At 45.6% G+C, this 15,244-nt stretch overlaps 1 protein-coding gene across 2 annotated transcripts; it reads right to left on the bottom strand.

The window, feature by feature from the left end:
- Positions 1 to 1,449: 1,449 nt before the first annotated feature.
- Positions 1,450 to 14,906, bottom strand: LOC136656944 (aldo-keto reductase family 1 member B1-like). 2 transcript variants are annotated; one of them, XM_066633456.1, is made up of 10 exons: positions 14,773 to 14,904; positions 13,215 to 13,382; positions 11,622 to 11,738; positions 10,441 to 10,518; positions 9,669 to 9,791; positions 8,266 to 8,363; positions 7,715 to 7,796; positions 5,747 to 5,830; positions 3,716 to 3,798; positions 1,450 to 2,576 (listed from the first exon to the last, which is right to left on the bottom strand). In XM_066633456.1, exons 1-10 carry the CDS (start codon positions 14,836 to 14,838, stop codon positions 2,534 to 2,536), a joined length of 942 nt encoding a protein of 313 aa, XP_066489553.1. In that variant the 5' UTR covers positions 14,839 to 14,904; the 3' UTR covers positions 1,450 to 2,533. The 2 variants fall into 2 exon arrangements, with proteins under 2 accessions (XP_066489553.1, XP_066489554.1); XM_066633457.1 differs by lacking the exon at positions 11,622 to 11,738 and having other exon boundaries at positions 14,773 to 14,906.
- Positions 14,907 to 15,244: the final 338 nt, after the last annotated feature.

The raw sequence follows: 15,244 nt of genomic DNA, 5'->3' as shown, positions 1-15,244 counted from the left end.
AATGGTCCCCATGACAGTCTTCTGTGCAAGCCCCTCCAAGTGCACAGGAACATAGCCCAGTTCAAACACTATCCCTGACAGTGCTCCAGGTTTCAAAGTGTTTTAAGTTGGTAGCTTGCACTACTACACTGTTGCAAGGCACCTCATTCACATGACTCTGCTCTCCTTTAATTTTCTTTTAGTTTTTTCTTCCGTTTCTTTGAAAAGGGAAAAACCTGTGAGAATTGGGCACATGTGTGAACAGGCATTAATTAGCGAGGATCCATTTCATGTACAGGATTATCTATCTGGCCAAGGTGGTGGGGGGGGGCACAATCCCTCCACTTTGGAGAAAGGAGCACTGCCAGGGAGAATGAAGGAAACTGGGCCCAGCTAATTCCTTGCCAATACCATTCACTACCATGGGACTTGTGGGAGGAATGCTCCAAATAGCCGTATTAATCTTTCTTTCTGCACTTTAGATTGAGGCATGGAAGAATTACCTTTGGTTGACATTGACAATATTGTTTTCTGTACTTTGCCCATGTCAAAAACTGCATCAATAATGTTGAAATATGTTTTGTATTTTAAAGGATCATTTTTTTCCTAAATTTGGATGACTGCAAATGACAGCGGTACTGATACGTTTCTCATTTTTTTCCTTGTTAGTTGCAATTTTAGAATATATTACAAATAGCTTTACAAAAAAAATTTAGCTGTAAGGCACTACTATGGTAGAAGGCTTTTAATACCTGCTAGAGTACTATATTTAGTTTTGTAAGTTTATAACTAGCCAATATCACAACTTTAAAAAAATACACACTTTTATATTAAAGTTTCATAATTACCATTAGGCATGTGGCAAGAGAAGTATTAGATTTAAAAAAAAAAAAAATACCAGATGCCTGATAATGGATAATTAAAATTTATAGTTTTAAAGAGGGAGAAAAAAGGTATTAAGGGTCAAACATAGGTCACTTGTATAAAACCATGTAACTAATTTATATAAAACAACCATAATTAACATGCACGCACATGAGCACTCTGTTGGTGGCACTTCTTTCTACATTACTGCACACTAAATTTGCCCTTCGAAGCCTATGTGCATTTTACAGTTTCCCTTTAAAATAAAGCATGGGCACAATCCCTCTACCTGTGGGTACAGATGCATGTGCATGCAGGATAAAGCCTCCATAATACTCTTTCCTCCCTCTCCCACTGGCCCTCAGTTACATATGCATTGCAGTGCAAAAGCCATTAACTTCAAGGGGAGACCTGTGCACACCATCAATTTACACAGCCAACTGTCCCTGCAGCCCTGTGTGGAAGTTACTTATATTCCAGGATGTGGAGATGAAGGTTAGCTGGGTTGGGGGAGGGAGGAAAAAGGAATCTTTTGAGCACTAACAGTCTTCTTCCATGAGCACAGCAGCATCTGCATGAGACAGAATGGATCATGCACTGTTTCCCGCAGGTTCCCCCCACAAGTCTTTATTTTACAGCCATATTATTTGATTTGTACATAGCAACCACAAGGGTAAAAATTGTTAGGTTGGCTTGACTTTACTTATTATAAGATGTGCAGCATTTACACCATACAGTACATAGAGGAGATGAAATGGGCAACTCAGTTTACTTTTATTTAGATTTCTGTAGTCCATTCTCAAATGCAGTTAGGCTTGAAACCAGTTATTTGTTTCTGCTTTCATGTGTTGTTCTTGTTTTTTTTAAAGGGAAGATGGTGTAACACTATCCAAAGGGCAACTCCTCCTCTTGTTTACATTCACTTGGGCTTTTAAAAATAGAGTGAAATCAGGCAAAGAGTGATTTTGAATCTGTTTTTGTTGTTTGGTTGTTTTTTTTAAATACACTTTTGAAGTCTTGACATCTGAGTATCTGCAACAAACCAGTATGCTGAATCTGCAATTCACAGTAAACGGAATATGTCTACAAAACAAATGGACCAATTGCTCTTTTTTAAAGATGTAAACAGACCCAGCCACTTGGTGCCTTTCCTGTGCCATTGGGCACACACAGCTATTCTACAACTCCCCCACTTATTGGAAAAGTTCTAGCAGAAAGTGGGGTGAGGAGAGACTCAATAGTAGGTAACTCCCAAAACATGGAGAAGCACTCAGGGTAGGAGATGGGCAGGATGTAAAGGGAGAGCAGATGGTTCCTTCAGTGTAAAACTCATATAAGGGCTTTGTAGGGGTCAGCAAGTGGTGGCCTGATTCTGGTTACCCAAGTGGTGATGTGTAGAGGTGTTGTCAAAATCTTTATGTCCTTGCTCCAAATATGAACCTCAGCAATGCTTCCTTTAAAACATGAGGCAGGCATTATCTTCTACTGCCCCAAGCATTCCCCTATAGTTTTAAATTTCATTCCAAGTTGGAATAGAATTCAACTTCACCTCCTTCCTTCCCATGGATCAGAGAGGTCAAACAAACAAAAATCCACTGACCCCAAACAGGGAACACACATGGAAGCTTCTGTGGGCAGGAGTTCCATCATCAGTCCTGTAGCTGGAGAGTCCAGGGCAGTAGCACCACCTCTAGTAATCAGCTTTGAAGGGGTAATCTTTGTGATTGACACAGCTGCAAGAACAGGATAGAGAAGGCACTGAGGTCTGGCTAGTTAAAAGGGAAATACCAGACACATTCCAGCCTTGGCACAATTCCAATCAACAGACAGATCTCTTAAACTATTTTTCTACAAAGTATTATTTTAAGAATATTTATCTATTGCTTTTGAACACTAGTATACATGTTATGTAATCAAAGCAGATTACATAACAAGGACTGGGGGGGAGATTTCTCATCCCAAAGGGATTGTCATCTTAAAATGACAACCAACGGGAACAGCAACAGCCTCTGGGATGGAGGGAGAGCCTATGTTGAGTTGAAAAGGGACAGTTGCTCCTCTGTGCCTGCTAAAAGGAAGGGCCATCAATGTAAAACGTGCATCTTCATTGAGTTAACAGGGTTTCCCCAAAGCATCCAACCAAAGGGTATGTGAATAAGATTTCTTTTCAGTCATATGCAATTGTAGGTATGCTGCAGAGGATCATCCAGCTTCCCTGGTTTCACAAGTAGGCCTGCTGTGTATACATGTTGCTTTGCAAACAGAGGACTGGGCTCTTGGACTGTCATAGATGTATATACCATGATGAGCTGCACTTGCCAAGATTCTTACACAGCCAGTAAAAAAATACTGGGACCACATTCTTGGAATCAGGTCACTGTGTTGTGGGCCCACACAACTCATGTCCCATGAAGATGAACATCCCACTCCAGCAATTTATGGGTGGCTCCTGAAGATCCTCAAGCAGTGGTACCTGTACCCTGGGATTAGAAGGGTTGTGGGGGGGGAGGGTAAGCCATTTTTACCCTAACTCAGAATACTCTTGTCGATAAAGCAGAAAGGGCAAGTTTGGGCATCCTCAAACCCCTGAATTGGGGACTGCAAACCTGACTGTCCGATGAACTCAGCTTGCATCATCCATGCACCCAATTGATGTAGGAAACTGATTGTGGCAGTTTGGTCTATTTGCACAAGGCAGCTAGGCTATAGGTGCTGGTTCATATTTAGAATTCTACATGCAGCTGAAGGATAGTGTATACACCCAAGGTTTGCTCCCATGTTCACTATGTACATCACCTACAAGGTCATGCCATGGGTGAACCAGGTCCATGTGGAGGGTTATTTATGTGGAAAGAGAAAAAAAAAATCATACTCAGGGAGAAGACAATCTCTCCAGTTCTTGTTCAAGCCAAGGAGGGTAGCCATCTCCTCTTTAGTCAATTCAAAGTCAAAGACCTGTAATGAAGGTAACACAGTAAGAACGTGCTTCCCACTCCAAAAGAGTGAATAAGTACTAAAGTGGGGAAAATGAGAGGAAAAGGGCACCATTTTTAGAATTCAATTAAGCCAAGACTCACCAAACATTTGCTGATGCAGCAAAAGTGCTTCCCTTCATTGCCACCCAGACCTATCTAATGGTAAGAATCACCCTGAGTTCTAATTTGTTTTGCGTGCATGCGTTTTGTTTTGCGTGCAGCCTCAACAACACATTTGTTTATTACATTTGAATCCCACCTTCTCCAAGGAGCTCAGGGTGGCTGATACGCTTCTTTCTTTTAACCCCATAACAACCCTTTGAGGTACATTAGGCTGATCATTCAGTAAGTGCTGTGGCAGTGCATGGTTTTCAAGTCTGGTTTCTCCAGGCGCACCTCACAGTCTCTGGCCTTTGGATAAAGAAACAGGGTGTGCTGTCTAGAACAACTGCCTAACCTGGGCTTGTGCCTTTCTAAGTAAAAAAGAGATTTAACTGCACTTTGGAAAACAAAACGCTGAACTTGTTCAAGTTAAAAAAGGAAAGAAAGATAAGAGGGACGGACACACATTCACCCGCATTCTTTAGATATAAAAAGTCACCTGTCCATACATGCGGAGACAAAATCCAGACAACATAGCTTGCAAAATAAGAGGAAAAAAGAGATACAAAAGGGAGAGACAACTCCCGGCTAGGCAACAGAAATGTCCAAATGAATCACACCCTTTGCTGTCAAAATGACCCTTCCCAAGGACTCTTCTACAGACAGCCAAAGCACTTTCAAATAAGTGAGCTGCTGAGACCCAGGTCAGGCACCTCATAGCAGGCAACACTATTTCCAATAAAGATCAGCCATGAGAGGGTTATGCAGGGGATGGACCGAGTGGATAGGGAGATGCTCTTTACACTCTCAAACAACACCAGAACCAGGGGACATCCACTAAAATTAAGTGTTGGGAGAGTTAGAACAGACAAGAGAAAATATTTCTTTACTCAGAGTGTGGTTGGTCTGTGGAACTCCTTGCCACAGGATGTGGTGACAGCATCTGGCCTGGACGCCTTTAAAAGGGGATTGGACAAGTTTCTGGAGGAAAAATCCATTACGGGTTACAAGCCATGATGTGTATGCGCAACCTCCTGATTTTAGAAACGGGCTATGTCAGATGCAAGGGAGGGCACCAGGATGCAGGTCTCTTGTTATCTGGTGTGCTCCCTGGGGCATTTGGTGGGCCGCTGCGAGATACAGGAAGCTGGACTAGATGGACCTATGGCCTGATCCAGTGGGGCTGTTCTTATGTTCTTATGATAGAGCAGGCAGACATTCAGCTTGCAGTCTGAGCAGGCACCTAAACATGGAGCCTCCACACAATTTTGAAGCAGGATCCACATGCAAATTATGAGAGTTTCTGCACAACATTTATACCACTTTGAGCAACATATCAAAGCAATCCCTAAAACCCAGCTTTTGGCATTTGCCTCTTAGTTTCTTATCTTACGCCAGACAAAAGCTAACCTGGAAAAATGATAATTTTGCCATTTGCTCAATTCTAATCTAAATCTCTAATCTCACAATCTTCAGCAGGAAACTTACATATCCTCAAACTTGCTAGCCAGAAGACAGAAACTGTATCTCCAATGTATGTGCTTATACAACTCTTGATCAGTCAAGACCATGATGCAAGTTTGCTTTCCAAATTAGGGGTTCAAGCAGAGAGGACACTGGACACCAGGCAAATCACTAACAAGACAAGAGCTAGTCTCCCATCACCTTGGTTTACACACTGTTGTTTTTGAAGCTTGACAACCTCTCAGTTAAGCCCAGACAAACTACAGACAACTGCAAATTTGTGTAAAATCTGGGGGTTGTCTATCAGCTGAGTGGCAGCTTTGCAACACAATATGATTCATGGGGGAAATAAGTCAATTCACCTTGAAATTCTCCTCCAGGCGTTGTGGTTTTTCGGACTTGGGAATGACAGCCACATTCCTTTGGATGTGAAATTTGATCAGAACCTGAAGATACAAATCAGAATGGTTTCCTACATGGGAAGCACACCTTACAGATCTGGATTTATCCCTTCTACTGTAAGTCTACCTTCTAAGGAATTCAGCAACATCAGTTCGGAAACAAAGCCACCTTTGCCCCCTAGAGGGATTGGCTTGAAAAGTGTGATTTAGGGCTAAGCCAAAACTACTTACCTATTTCTGTGTTGAATGCTGAAAAACACTTCCCAGCACTTGGATTTATCAATACTAGCTGCGAACATAAGCACACTACACTATTTTAAGTTTCACTGGCACTTTTTTGTTCCCTTAGATACTCTGCCTTCTTTAGCCTCACTGTCCCCTGCATCATTTTGCCCTCACTGCTGATTCTGGCTACCCATGTGATTTTGTCAATGGCATTACAACTGACAGAAAGTCAGAAATGCTTTTAAATAAAATAGTAGCATAGCTAGAGGGGGTGCACCGCACCTCACTGCAAGCGAACCTTCCCTCTCTCCTTTGGAGCCATTCTGGGTCACCTGTTTTCAGGGAAAACAGGAAGTAGCTTTAGATTGGAGATAAGGGCTTTCTAAAAAGCTTCAGAGGAAATCAGAGGAGGCTGAGAGACCCACAGGAGTCCAGCACTGCCCCCAAGTAAGTAAAAAAGCCCCTGGTGGCAGCTGCACTGCAATCTCTGCAGCATTGTCACTAACATTGGAGCAGAGCCACTCCCCTTAAGGGGGAATGCCCTGCTTCCGGTTCTCCGGGTGGGTCACAACCCACCAGTTTGGGAACCACTGCTCTAACTCCTTCTCCCAATTACTTCTGAAAAAACATCACTCCAGTGTATCATATAGAGACTTATTACTGTTTCTGCTAGTTGCTGCCAGGCCAGAAATAGCACTAGAACACAGTCACCTTGGCAGGTGCCCATTCTTGAAATATTAACCCATGAAAAATTCATCTAAAGAACGCATCATGCCAGACACTTCTTTAACTACGTGGCATCTTTCATTTATAGGTTAATACATATTCTTCAGTTTCAAGCTTCACTCTGATGTAGAAGTTTGTATTATGTGTTTATTTTGATCTTGAAAAATCCAATTAAAAAGGAAATTAAAGAATTTTTTTAAATAAAAGATGATGGCCGAGGCGGTAGCAGACACACAAGAGCCACCTCAGGAAGCCCAAAAGCTTCCACTGGGTCTGACTGTGGATTACCTACAGGTTCAGTGGCAGCCTGCCTCTGAATACCAATTGCAAGGGGGCAGGGGAGGGAGGGAGGTCTGCTTTCATCTCCTGCTTGTGATCTTCCCAGAAACAGCTTGTGGGCCACTGTGGGAAATAGGAGACTAGATGGATCCGGGGTCTGACCATGGGGCCTTTCTTGTGTTCTAAGAATAGTGCTCAGAAAAAAAATACCTATAAGAGCTAAAAGGAATAAAGAAGAGAACACTGGAACAATACAGATGCTTGGAGAGGAGAATCATTTTTGGTGATTAGTTTAGTTTTGCCATGGCTAAGAGGCATAGGGAAAATTCTGAGGCCATCTCTACAGCAGAGAGTTCACCACTGGCAAGAGAGTTGCCAACTTCTTTTCACAAGAAGAATTTGTCTTCTTGTGACAAATTCCTCTCAGTTTATCTATGCAGCATAAATCACAAACTGCATGGATTTGCAGGCATAAATGCAACAACAGACACTATTGTCATGACGCTTCAGGTGTTCATCAGCCCATCCAACCCCCAAATTATCACATAGCACTGTAAGTGCAACCAAAAAGTCTCCAAGTTGATCAGTGCTGTGCCCAAAGTTTCTGTAGAACTGTGTGAATGCAACAAATGGGGATACGTCAATTCCCAGCCTCTCTTCCCTGTCCTATTACGCACCAATCTTATTCACAACGTTTACCTGAGCTGGGGTTTTGTTGTGCCGCGCAGCAATCTCCTTAACCTTGAGGTCTTCCAAAAGGACTGGGTCCCCTGGCTTGAGACTAGGAAATCAGATCAAATCACACAGTGATAAATCAGATCAAATCACACACCTTTTCTCAGACCAATCCAATCATATCACTGTGTGGGACTGTGCCAGCCCCATCTTTCCACTCTCAGGGAGAAATGCACTGCTCCCTTCCTGCTTTCCCCAAGCCTCAGACTTGGAAGGGGATGGAATTTTCAACTACTTCCTCTCCCTCTTTCATCCCACATCCGCCTTGCCTTAGAAGCAAAGTTAAGTAGCTGCCGCCTTTCTCCCTCCCTATAATCAACATAGCAGAAAATACTATGCACATTTCCAGAAGGCCCTCTCTTCTTGCAAGACTTCCTGGTGGCAAGTCTGAGTACAGCCAAGAGTGTTTCCATCACTTGAGCAACTCAGCCACAGGCTCACCCCAGGGCCTGTCTTTGGTGTGGGCACAAAGGCAGACACCAAATTCCTTCAAGGGAAGTTCAAAACGGACTTACGTATGAGCACCAAGAGGTCGGTAGGCAGTCACAGAAATCCCGTTGGACTGGCAATAATGGATCAGTTTCTCCTGGGTAAGGTATGGGTGACACTCAATCTGCGTTGCAAGATCAAGCAAACTCCAGATTACTCAACTAGAAGGCACCAGGCACAAAACAGATTCCATATTTTATAGATTTGAAGCAAATCTGCAGAGATACTTGATACTAGAGTATCGAGAGATACTTGCAATCACTTGCAAAAGCACCTGAGGCACCCCTGCTTCTCCCCTTCCCCATCCCAAGACACTGAGAAGGTTGCCATATGTTAGAAGTGGCAGCAAGGGTTAGGCACTCCAAGCCACCCCAACTACCACCTCCTCCCCTTCCCCTAATAGCCCAGAAACTTACCATGGGGCAGCAGGAAAGGAACAGTACTGATAGCGGAGGTGGTGTAGGCCTGGGTGGAGTGTTCTTCTCCAACTGGGGCTGGACTGGGACTACAGGTTCCAGAATGCACAGAGCATTATTTCCCCACAGGGGATCTAGTCCTAGCCTGTAGCCGGGAAAAGACACTCCATCGGAGCCCTTCACCATTCTTGTCCCACTGCCCCATAGTCAGTTTGAATACTCTGGGGCAGGGAGATGGGAAGAGGAAGTCTGCAGGACTAGGCATGAACAGTGCTGATTGACTGCACTTGTTTGAATCCAAACAGGGTGGTGTTCACCCTTAATTTACTTGCAAGAAATCACTATTTCAAGTTCCCCCATTCAATTTTCCATGACAACCCTTTTTAACAATTTTTTCCATAACGGACAAGCTTACAAGTCAAGCCGCCTAGTTTGGCCTATTTCCCAAATGGTTAGGGGAAAAAAACCCAACACCAAACACTCTTCTGAAATCTCTCTCTTATTGGAAAAGCTTATATTTGCTACCCTCCCTTCCTGAAGAGCACCTCTGTGCTCAGATTCCTCCCCCCCTTCCACTGCATGTGAAGAAGAGGGCCAAGATGGGAAAAATATTGGCAGGTTTACATGAGTGCTTGAAAACTATCCTGCTAAAGCCATGAGGCTGGTTACAGTGGGGATAGAGGGATAGAATGGATGAAACAGGCCAGTAGGACTATTCAAGTTGCCTTCTGGAAGGCAGTGTGCACAGAAGGCTGGAATTCCTGCACAGAAGGCTGGAATCGCATTGTTGTTGTCGTTCAGTCATTAAGTCGTGTCTGACTCTTCGTGACCCCGTAGATCACAGCACAAGGGATGGAAATACTATGGGACTGAAGTCAAGGACAGCAGGACAGCTCATGTATTGTCAGGTGAGTCTCAGACAGGGCGAGGCTAAGGAGGCACAAATCCTGCACATCACCTTACTGAAACACAATGAAGTGCCCAAGGGACAACAGTTATTCCGGCCACCTTACCTGGTTGTTTGCAGGCTTGTGCTTTAACCCAGGCTTCTTCAAGAGCCTCTCAATTTGATCGCAGTTGAAGTTGGAGATTCCAATGGCTTTTACCAGCCCACAGTCCACCAGCTCCTCCATTGCCTAAAGGAGAAGAAAACTGGCTTTTCACTGGAAAACACTAGGATTAAGACAAGAAACCAAGGGAAAAAATTTACTACCACAAACAGCACTGAGGGGATGGGATTCTGGAACTGTAACAGGGGCAAAGTCTTAAAGCCCCTGTGGCTTTATTCTGGATCAACCTACCCAGTACACTATTTTTACTAAAAGCTTAATTAAACATTAAAAACATTAATTAAAAGCTTAATTAACCCAATGTGTGGCTTGGCCCTTGGCTACCTAAGGCACTACCAAAGTCAAAAAGATAGGCCAAGTTCTTCCAAATAGTCAATTCTCAAGGATACAGAACTGTGCCCTTCAATTGGATGATGTTTCAATCAATGCATATTTCACATTATAACATAACGTGGGGTGGGGTGGAGCAGGGCTACAGATTCATGATGGACAAGCAGATGCTTTGCACAAATTCTATCCCTAGCACTGCATGACAAAAAAGGACTGCAGGCAACAGAGCTAACAGGTCTCAGTTTGAGAGACTGGTAAACCACAGCCAAGCAGGGTTGGGTCAGATGGAGCACAGCATGACACGCCTGCTGCCCCAAACCTTTCTGCTTACCACAAATTGAAATTCAGAGCCAAGTCTTTAAAAATAAACTCAAGTCACACTTACCTCCCACGTATCCAGAAAATCTGTGTTACTGGGAATGATCATGCCCTTTTCATCATGAGGTCTAAAGTTCTCTCCAGCCTATCAGAAGAAAGTGAAATCATTGTGTTTTTCTTTGCAAGTTGTGATTATAATGGCAAACCATCATCTCAACAACAAAACCACACTGGACAGCCAGGGTTAGATAGGACACATTTCAGTCCTGCATTATCCAGTTGGTGTGTGTCCCGGTCCAACAAGTGAAGCCAGGCACACAATGGTGGCTTGTGGACAGAGCCTGGTACCTACTGCATCCCATGAACCACATCTTGTGGGAATTCCTGCACATAAAAACCTACATACCAGTGTTTCTCAAACTGGGTTGGGACCCACTAGGTGGGTTGTGAGAGCCAATTTCAGGTGGGTCCCCATTCATTTCAATATTTTATTTTAAATATATTAGACTTGATGCTACCATGGTATATGACTGCATTTGGAGAAATGTTACAGACTTGTACTTTTAACAAGCTACTATGTATATTCTTTTAATAATGATAGTAAATGAGACATAATCCTGGGTAGGATTGCAGCCTAGGATTGTTAAGAGTTTTCCTGCTTGATGATGTCACTTCTGGTCATGACATCACTTCTGGTGGGTCCCGACAGATTCTCATTCTAAAAAAGTGGGTCCCAGTGTTAAATGTGTGAGAACCACTGCTACATACAAGTGACAATAAATTAGAGATTCTAACACAAAACTCTAAAACTGCCAGCAGAGCTATAAAAAAAGCCTGTCAGAGGCACCCAATTAATACTCATACAGGCGTGCCCCAGTATCCGCAGGGGTTCCGTTTTGGAACCCTCCCTGGTTACATGAAACTGTTAATACCAGGAACGGCCCAGTCCTTCAAGTCAGCAAGGGCAGTGAGTGTTTCTTTTAAAAACTTGCTGTTGTCCCCAAGATCTCTTAAGCTGGTGATGCCAAGGAGTGGATTTTCTGCATACCAAGCATGTGCTCTGGTTCCTCCTGCTAACACAACTCTTTGGATCTGGCAACCAGCTCAGGGGCAAGGAGATATTGCTCACCTCGGCTTACAGCCCTTTTTGAAGGAGTTTGGTCTTTTATGCTGGAATGTTGGTTCTTCTGCAACATTCAAGGTCCCTCAAGGAGGAAAGGCATGGAGATGATGAGGGGTCAACTGTACCTTGAATCCCATGGGAAAGTGCATTAGGTAGAGGTCCAAGTAGCTCAGCTTCAGGTCAGTGAGAGTGTCTTGGCAAGATTTCTTCACAAGGGATTTCTCATGGAAAGTACACCACAGCTGCACATGGGAACAAATAAGCCACCAACGCAGTCAACCTTTGGGCTCATGCAGAATTTGTCCTTTGGTAGAAAATGCTATCCAAGCTTGATTTTAAACTCAAATTAGGTGACGCCTCCACTGATGGATCCATATTGAACAGGACTCTAATCCAGCTGCGCTCAAACTTGCGCCCACTCCACGCCCAGAATGTGGTCCCTGTCCAGACTGTATCCAAGCATTCAGCTCGGTGCCACCCTCCTCTTTCAGAGGATGGGACGCTCTGGGCAATTGCACTGTCTGCCTGGCGTCCCAGAAGGCTGTGCAACAGGATGTCTGGGCAAACGTGGCTGACTGGGCAAACTGAGGTGGACAAATCAGTGCAAACGACAGACCCGGGTTCACACAGCCCTGCTCTAATTCATCCAGGAGCCAGCTCTTGTCCAATGGACTGGGTCCTTTAGATATGCAATTGTGCTGGTTACCAAAAGGACAAGGATAGTGAAGAGGAGAAAGGTGGCTGCGTGCTTGCATTCTGTCAGTGGTGAAAGTAAACAAGCATATCACAGAGAAAACTGGATCAGAATCCACATCCTTGGCATTCTATTTCTCTATGTGCAGGAAAAGAAGATTCCTCCAATCAGCAAGGGATTTTTGGTACAGAAAAAGCATGAGTGCAGTGGGCTCTCCTTATCCGTGTGCCTGGCATCAGCAGATTTGATTCAATGAGGATCTTTTTCAGCAGGGGATCTGCATTTATATTCTCAACTGAGGAGTCTCCCTCTCTGTGCCCTTCAGCTGCAGCCTGGTTTACACATGCAGCAGAATAGGAAGAGTTTTGAAAGGGCAGAATGAACTGCACTACTTCAGACAGCAGGTGTCTGTGAAGAATGCTCACCTACAGAAATTCACTGCAAGCAGAGAAACAGTACAGCAAGGAGTAGCCTGAGCTAGAACCTCAATTTCTTAATGAAGTGTTCATAATAGGAAGCAGGATACCCAGTACACACTGATGCTGCATGGAGCACGCATGGAGCTGCATGATGCATGCAGAAGCCTGAGGCTTGGTGATGACATCACCGCTGAGTCTCAGAACCTCATGAGAGGTTGCCAGCTTTTGCAAATTGGGGTGAGTGTCAGGGTGGAGAGGTTTAAAAAAGGAGGGAAAAGCAAGGAGGTGAGATGAGGAAATGGGGAGAAGGAGGAAAAGGCAAGAGAGAGAACAAAAGAAGGTACATGTGGGAAGGAAAGGAGGAGAAAGTCCAGGGAGACCAGAAGAGGAAAAAGGCAAATAAAGTGGAGCCACGTACTTCACTTTCTCCCTGGAAGATGCAGTGAGGATTGATTGCCTTGTATCTTTTAAAGAGAAATACTTTATTAATAAATTCCTCATGCCAGCTTCCTTGGTAACAACCAGAGATGGGCCTGGGTATCCTGGGTCTGTTATTCAGATGACATTCTTCCAAGCTGCTCAACGGCCCAAGTCATCAAGCTTACCTTGCTGACAATGAAGAGGTCTTCCCGCTTAACAGCTCCTGCCTGGAGTTTCTCCTGAAGGGCATCCCCAATCTCAGCCTCATTCATATAATAGCGGGCACAGTCGAAGTGGCGATACCCGAGGTCAATGGCATACTTCACAGCCTCCCCTACTTTTCCAGGAGATGCCTGAAACAACAAAATTTTCTACTGCTCCATCTTGAAACTTCTCAGTGTGACCCTCAGGGAGCCTCCAGTCTCCAATGAGCCTCTGGAGATTTGTTGGAGCTCACACTGGCTGGATGCAACTGCTCTCAGGGTGAGGGTGACTATTTGACCTCTTGTGTGAGCTGTGGGATGAGGGCTTCCTCCACTGCTTGCTGTTTCACGACTGTGATGCAGTAGCGGCAGCAAAGGAAAGGCTGGCCTTGCTTTGTGTAAGGCCTTTTATAGACCTTGAGCTATTGCAAGACTTTCATTCATTCATTCATATAAGTTCATCCTTAATATATTCATTTATGTAAACTTATGTAAATTTATTCAAATTTCAAAAGTAAATTAATTCTTTTTCCCTAGCTCCCTGGCAGTGTCAGAGAGATGATGTGGCTCTCCTGACAAAAACTTTGGACACCCCTGCAATGGAGGACAGAGTGCTTGTATCTTTAATCATTGTATAGAAGAGGGAACTTGGGGTGAAGGGTTTAAAAAGCTGCACCTGCCAAAAGTCCTTCTTCTCCATGCCACAGTTAAAGGTAGAGGCACTGTGTCCTCCATTGCAACTGGTCAAACTGCCTGAAAGCCACACAGCAATTGCGTGCAGAATAACCAGTGGAGGACTCAGGCTGCAATCCTGACACTGACAGGAAATGCACACTTTCCTGAGGGTAAACCCCACTGAACAGTATGGGACTTACTTCTGAGTAGACAAGCATAAGAGAGTGCTCTTAACACGAAGGGCCAGACCATGCCTGGGGCCCACTGAGGCTGCAATCCTATCCACACTTTCCTGGGAGTAAGCCCCATTGATTATGATGGGATTTACTTCTGAGTAGACATGCATAGGACTGGGCTGCAATCCTAGCCACCGTTTCCTGGGAGTAAGTAAGCCCCACTGACTATCATGGGACTGACTTCTCAGGAGACATGCACAGGAATGGGCTCCAAGGCTGCAGCCCTATGCACACTTTCCTGGGAGTAAATCTCATTGAACACTATGAGACTGACTTCTGAGTAGACACTCATAGGAGAGAGCTCTGGGGCTGCGAAATGGTCGCAGGCAGGCATTTTGGTGCGCCCTCCAGCCAGCCCTTGGCCTGGAAAAGGGGGAGGAGCAGTACCAGGGAAGGCGGGCACTGGCCCGGCCCCGAGCAGGGAGCCTTTGCATTCAGCGGGGCTGGGCTGGGCTGCCACTGGGGCTCGCCCGTTGCAAAGGCAGCTGGAGAGAGCAACGCACGGAACGCGTTGCGCGCGCCCTGCAGCCCGCCAGCCCGTCCCGCTCAGCTGCGTCAAGCCCGCACCTCCCTCCACCGCCGCGCGCCCGGCGCGCCCGCCCGCCCGCACGCAGCGCGCGCGCCTTCACCTTCCAGCTGCCCAAGCCGAAGATGGGCATCCTCGCCCCGGTGCTCAGCGCCACGCAGGCGGCCATGCTCCTGCTCCTGCTCGCGCCCGCGCCGCCCCGGCCGGTTCCAAGGCACAGGCGCGCGTGCAGCCCTCTCCCTGCCCCCTCGCCTGTTATTGGACAGGAGGAGAAGCAGCCGGCTGGGCTGACCTGGGCGGTCCGCCGCCGCCGCCCTCCCTTCCGCGCGTGCGAAGTGGGCATTGCAGCCCAGTCCTAGGCACGTCTCCTAAGAAGCAAGCGCCACTGAGTTAAGTGGGCTTACTCCCAGGAAAGTGCGCCTGGCACTCTTGGGCTGCACGGCCAGTGGCACAAGCAGACTTACTCCTGAGGAAGCACGTGGAGGCTGGAGGGGTTTGGACCCCGGCTGGCTGGCAGGGCGCAGTTGCTCTGAAAAGGACACTTTTAGGGCTGTCTGAAGAGCATTTAATGCTAG

The sequence above is a fragment of the Tiliqua scincoides genome, chromosome 7 (genome assembly GCF_035046505.1).
Source record: "Tiliqua scincoides isolate rTilSci1 chromosome 7, rTilSci1.hap2, whole genome shotgun sequence".
NCBI lineage: Eukaryota > Metazoa > Chordata > Lepidosauria > Squamata > Scincidae > Tiliqua > Tiliqua scincoides.
The sequence above is the reverse complement of the archived record's forward strand: the minus strand, read 5'-3'. Positions and strand labels throughout refer to the sequence as shown.

Coding starts and splice junctions, on each gene's coding strand:
- LOC136656944 (XM_066633456.1), bottom strand. CDS start 14,838: ATGGCCGCCTGCGTGGCGCTGAGCACCGGGGCGAGGATGCCCATCTTC. Junction 13,383..14,772: donor TCGGCTTGGGCAGCTGGAAG/GTGAAGGCGCGC, acceptor TTGTTGTTTCAG/GCATCTCCTGGAAAAGTAGG. Junction 8,364..9,668: donor ACAAGCCTGCAAACAACCAG/GTAAGGTGGCCG, acceptor CTTGCAACGCAG/ATTGAGTGTCACCCATACCT.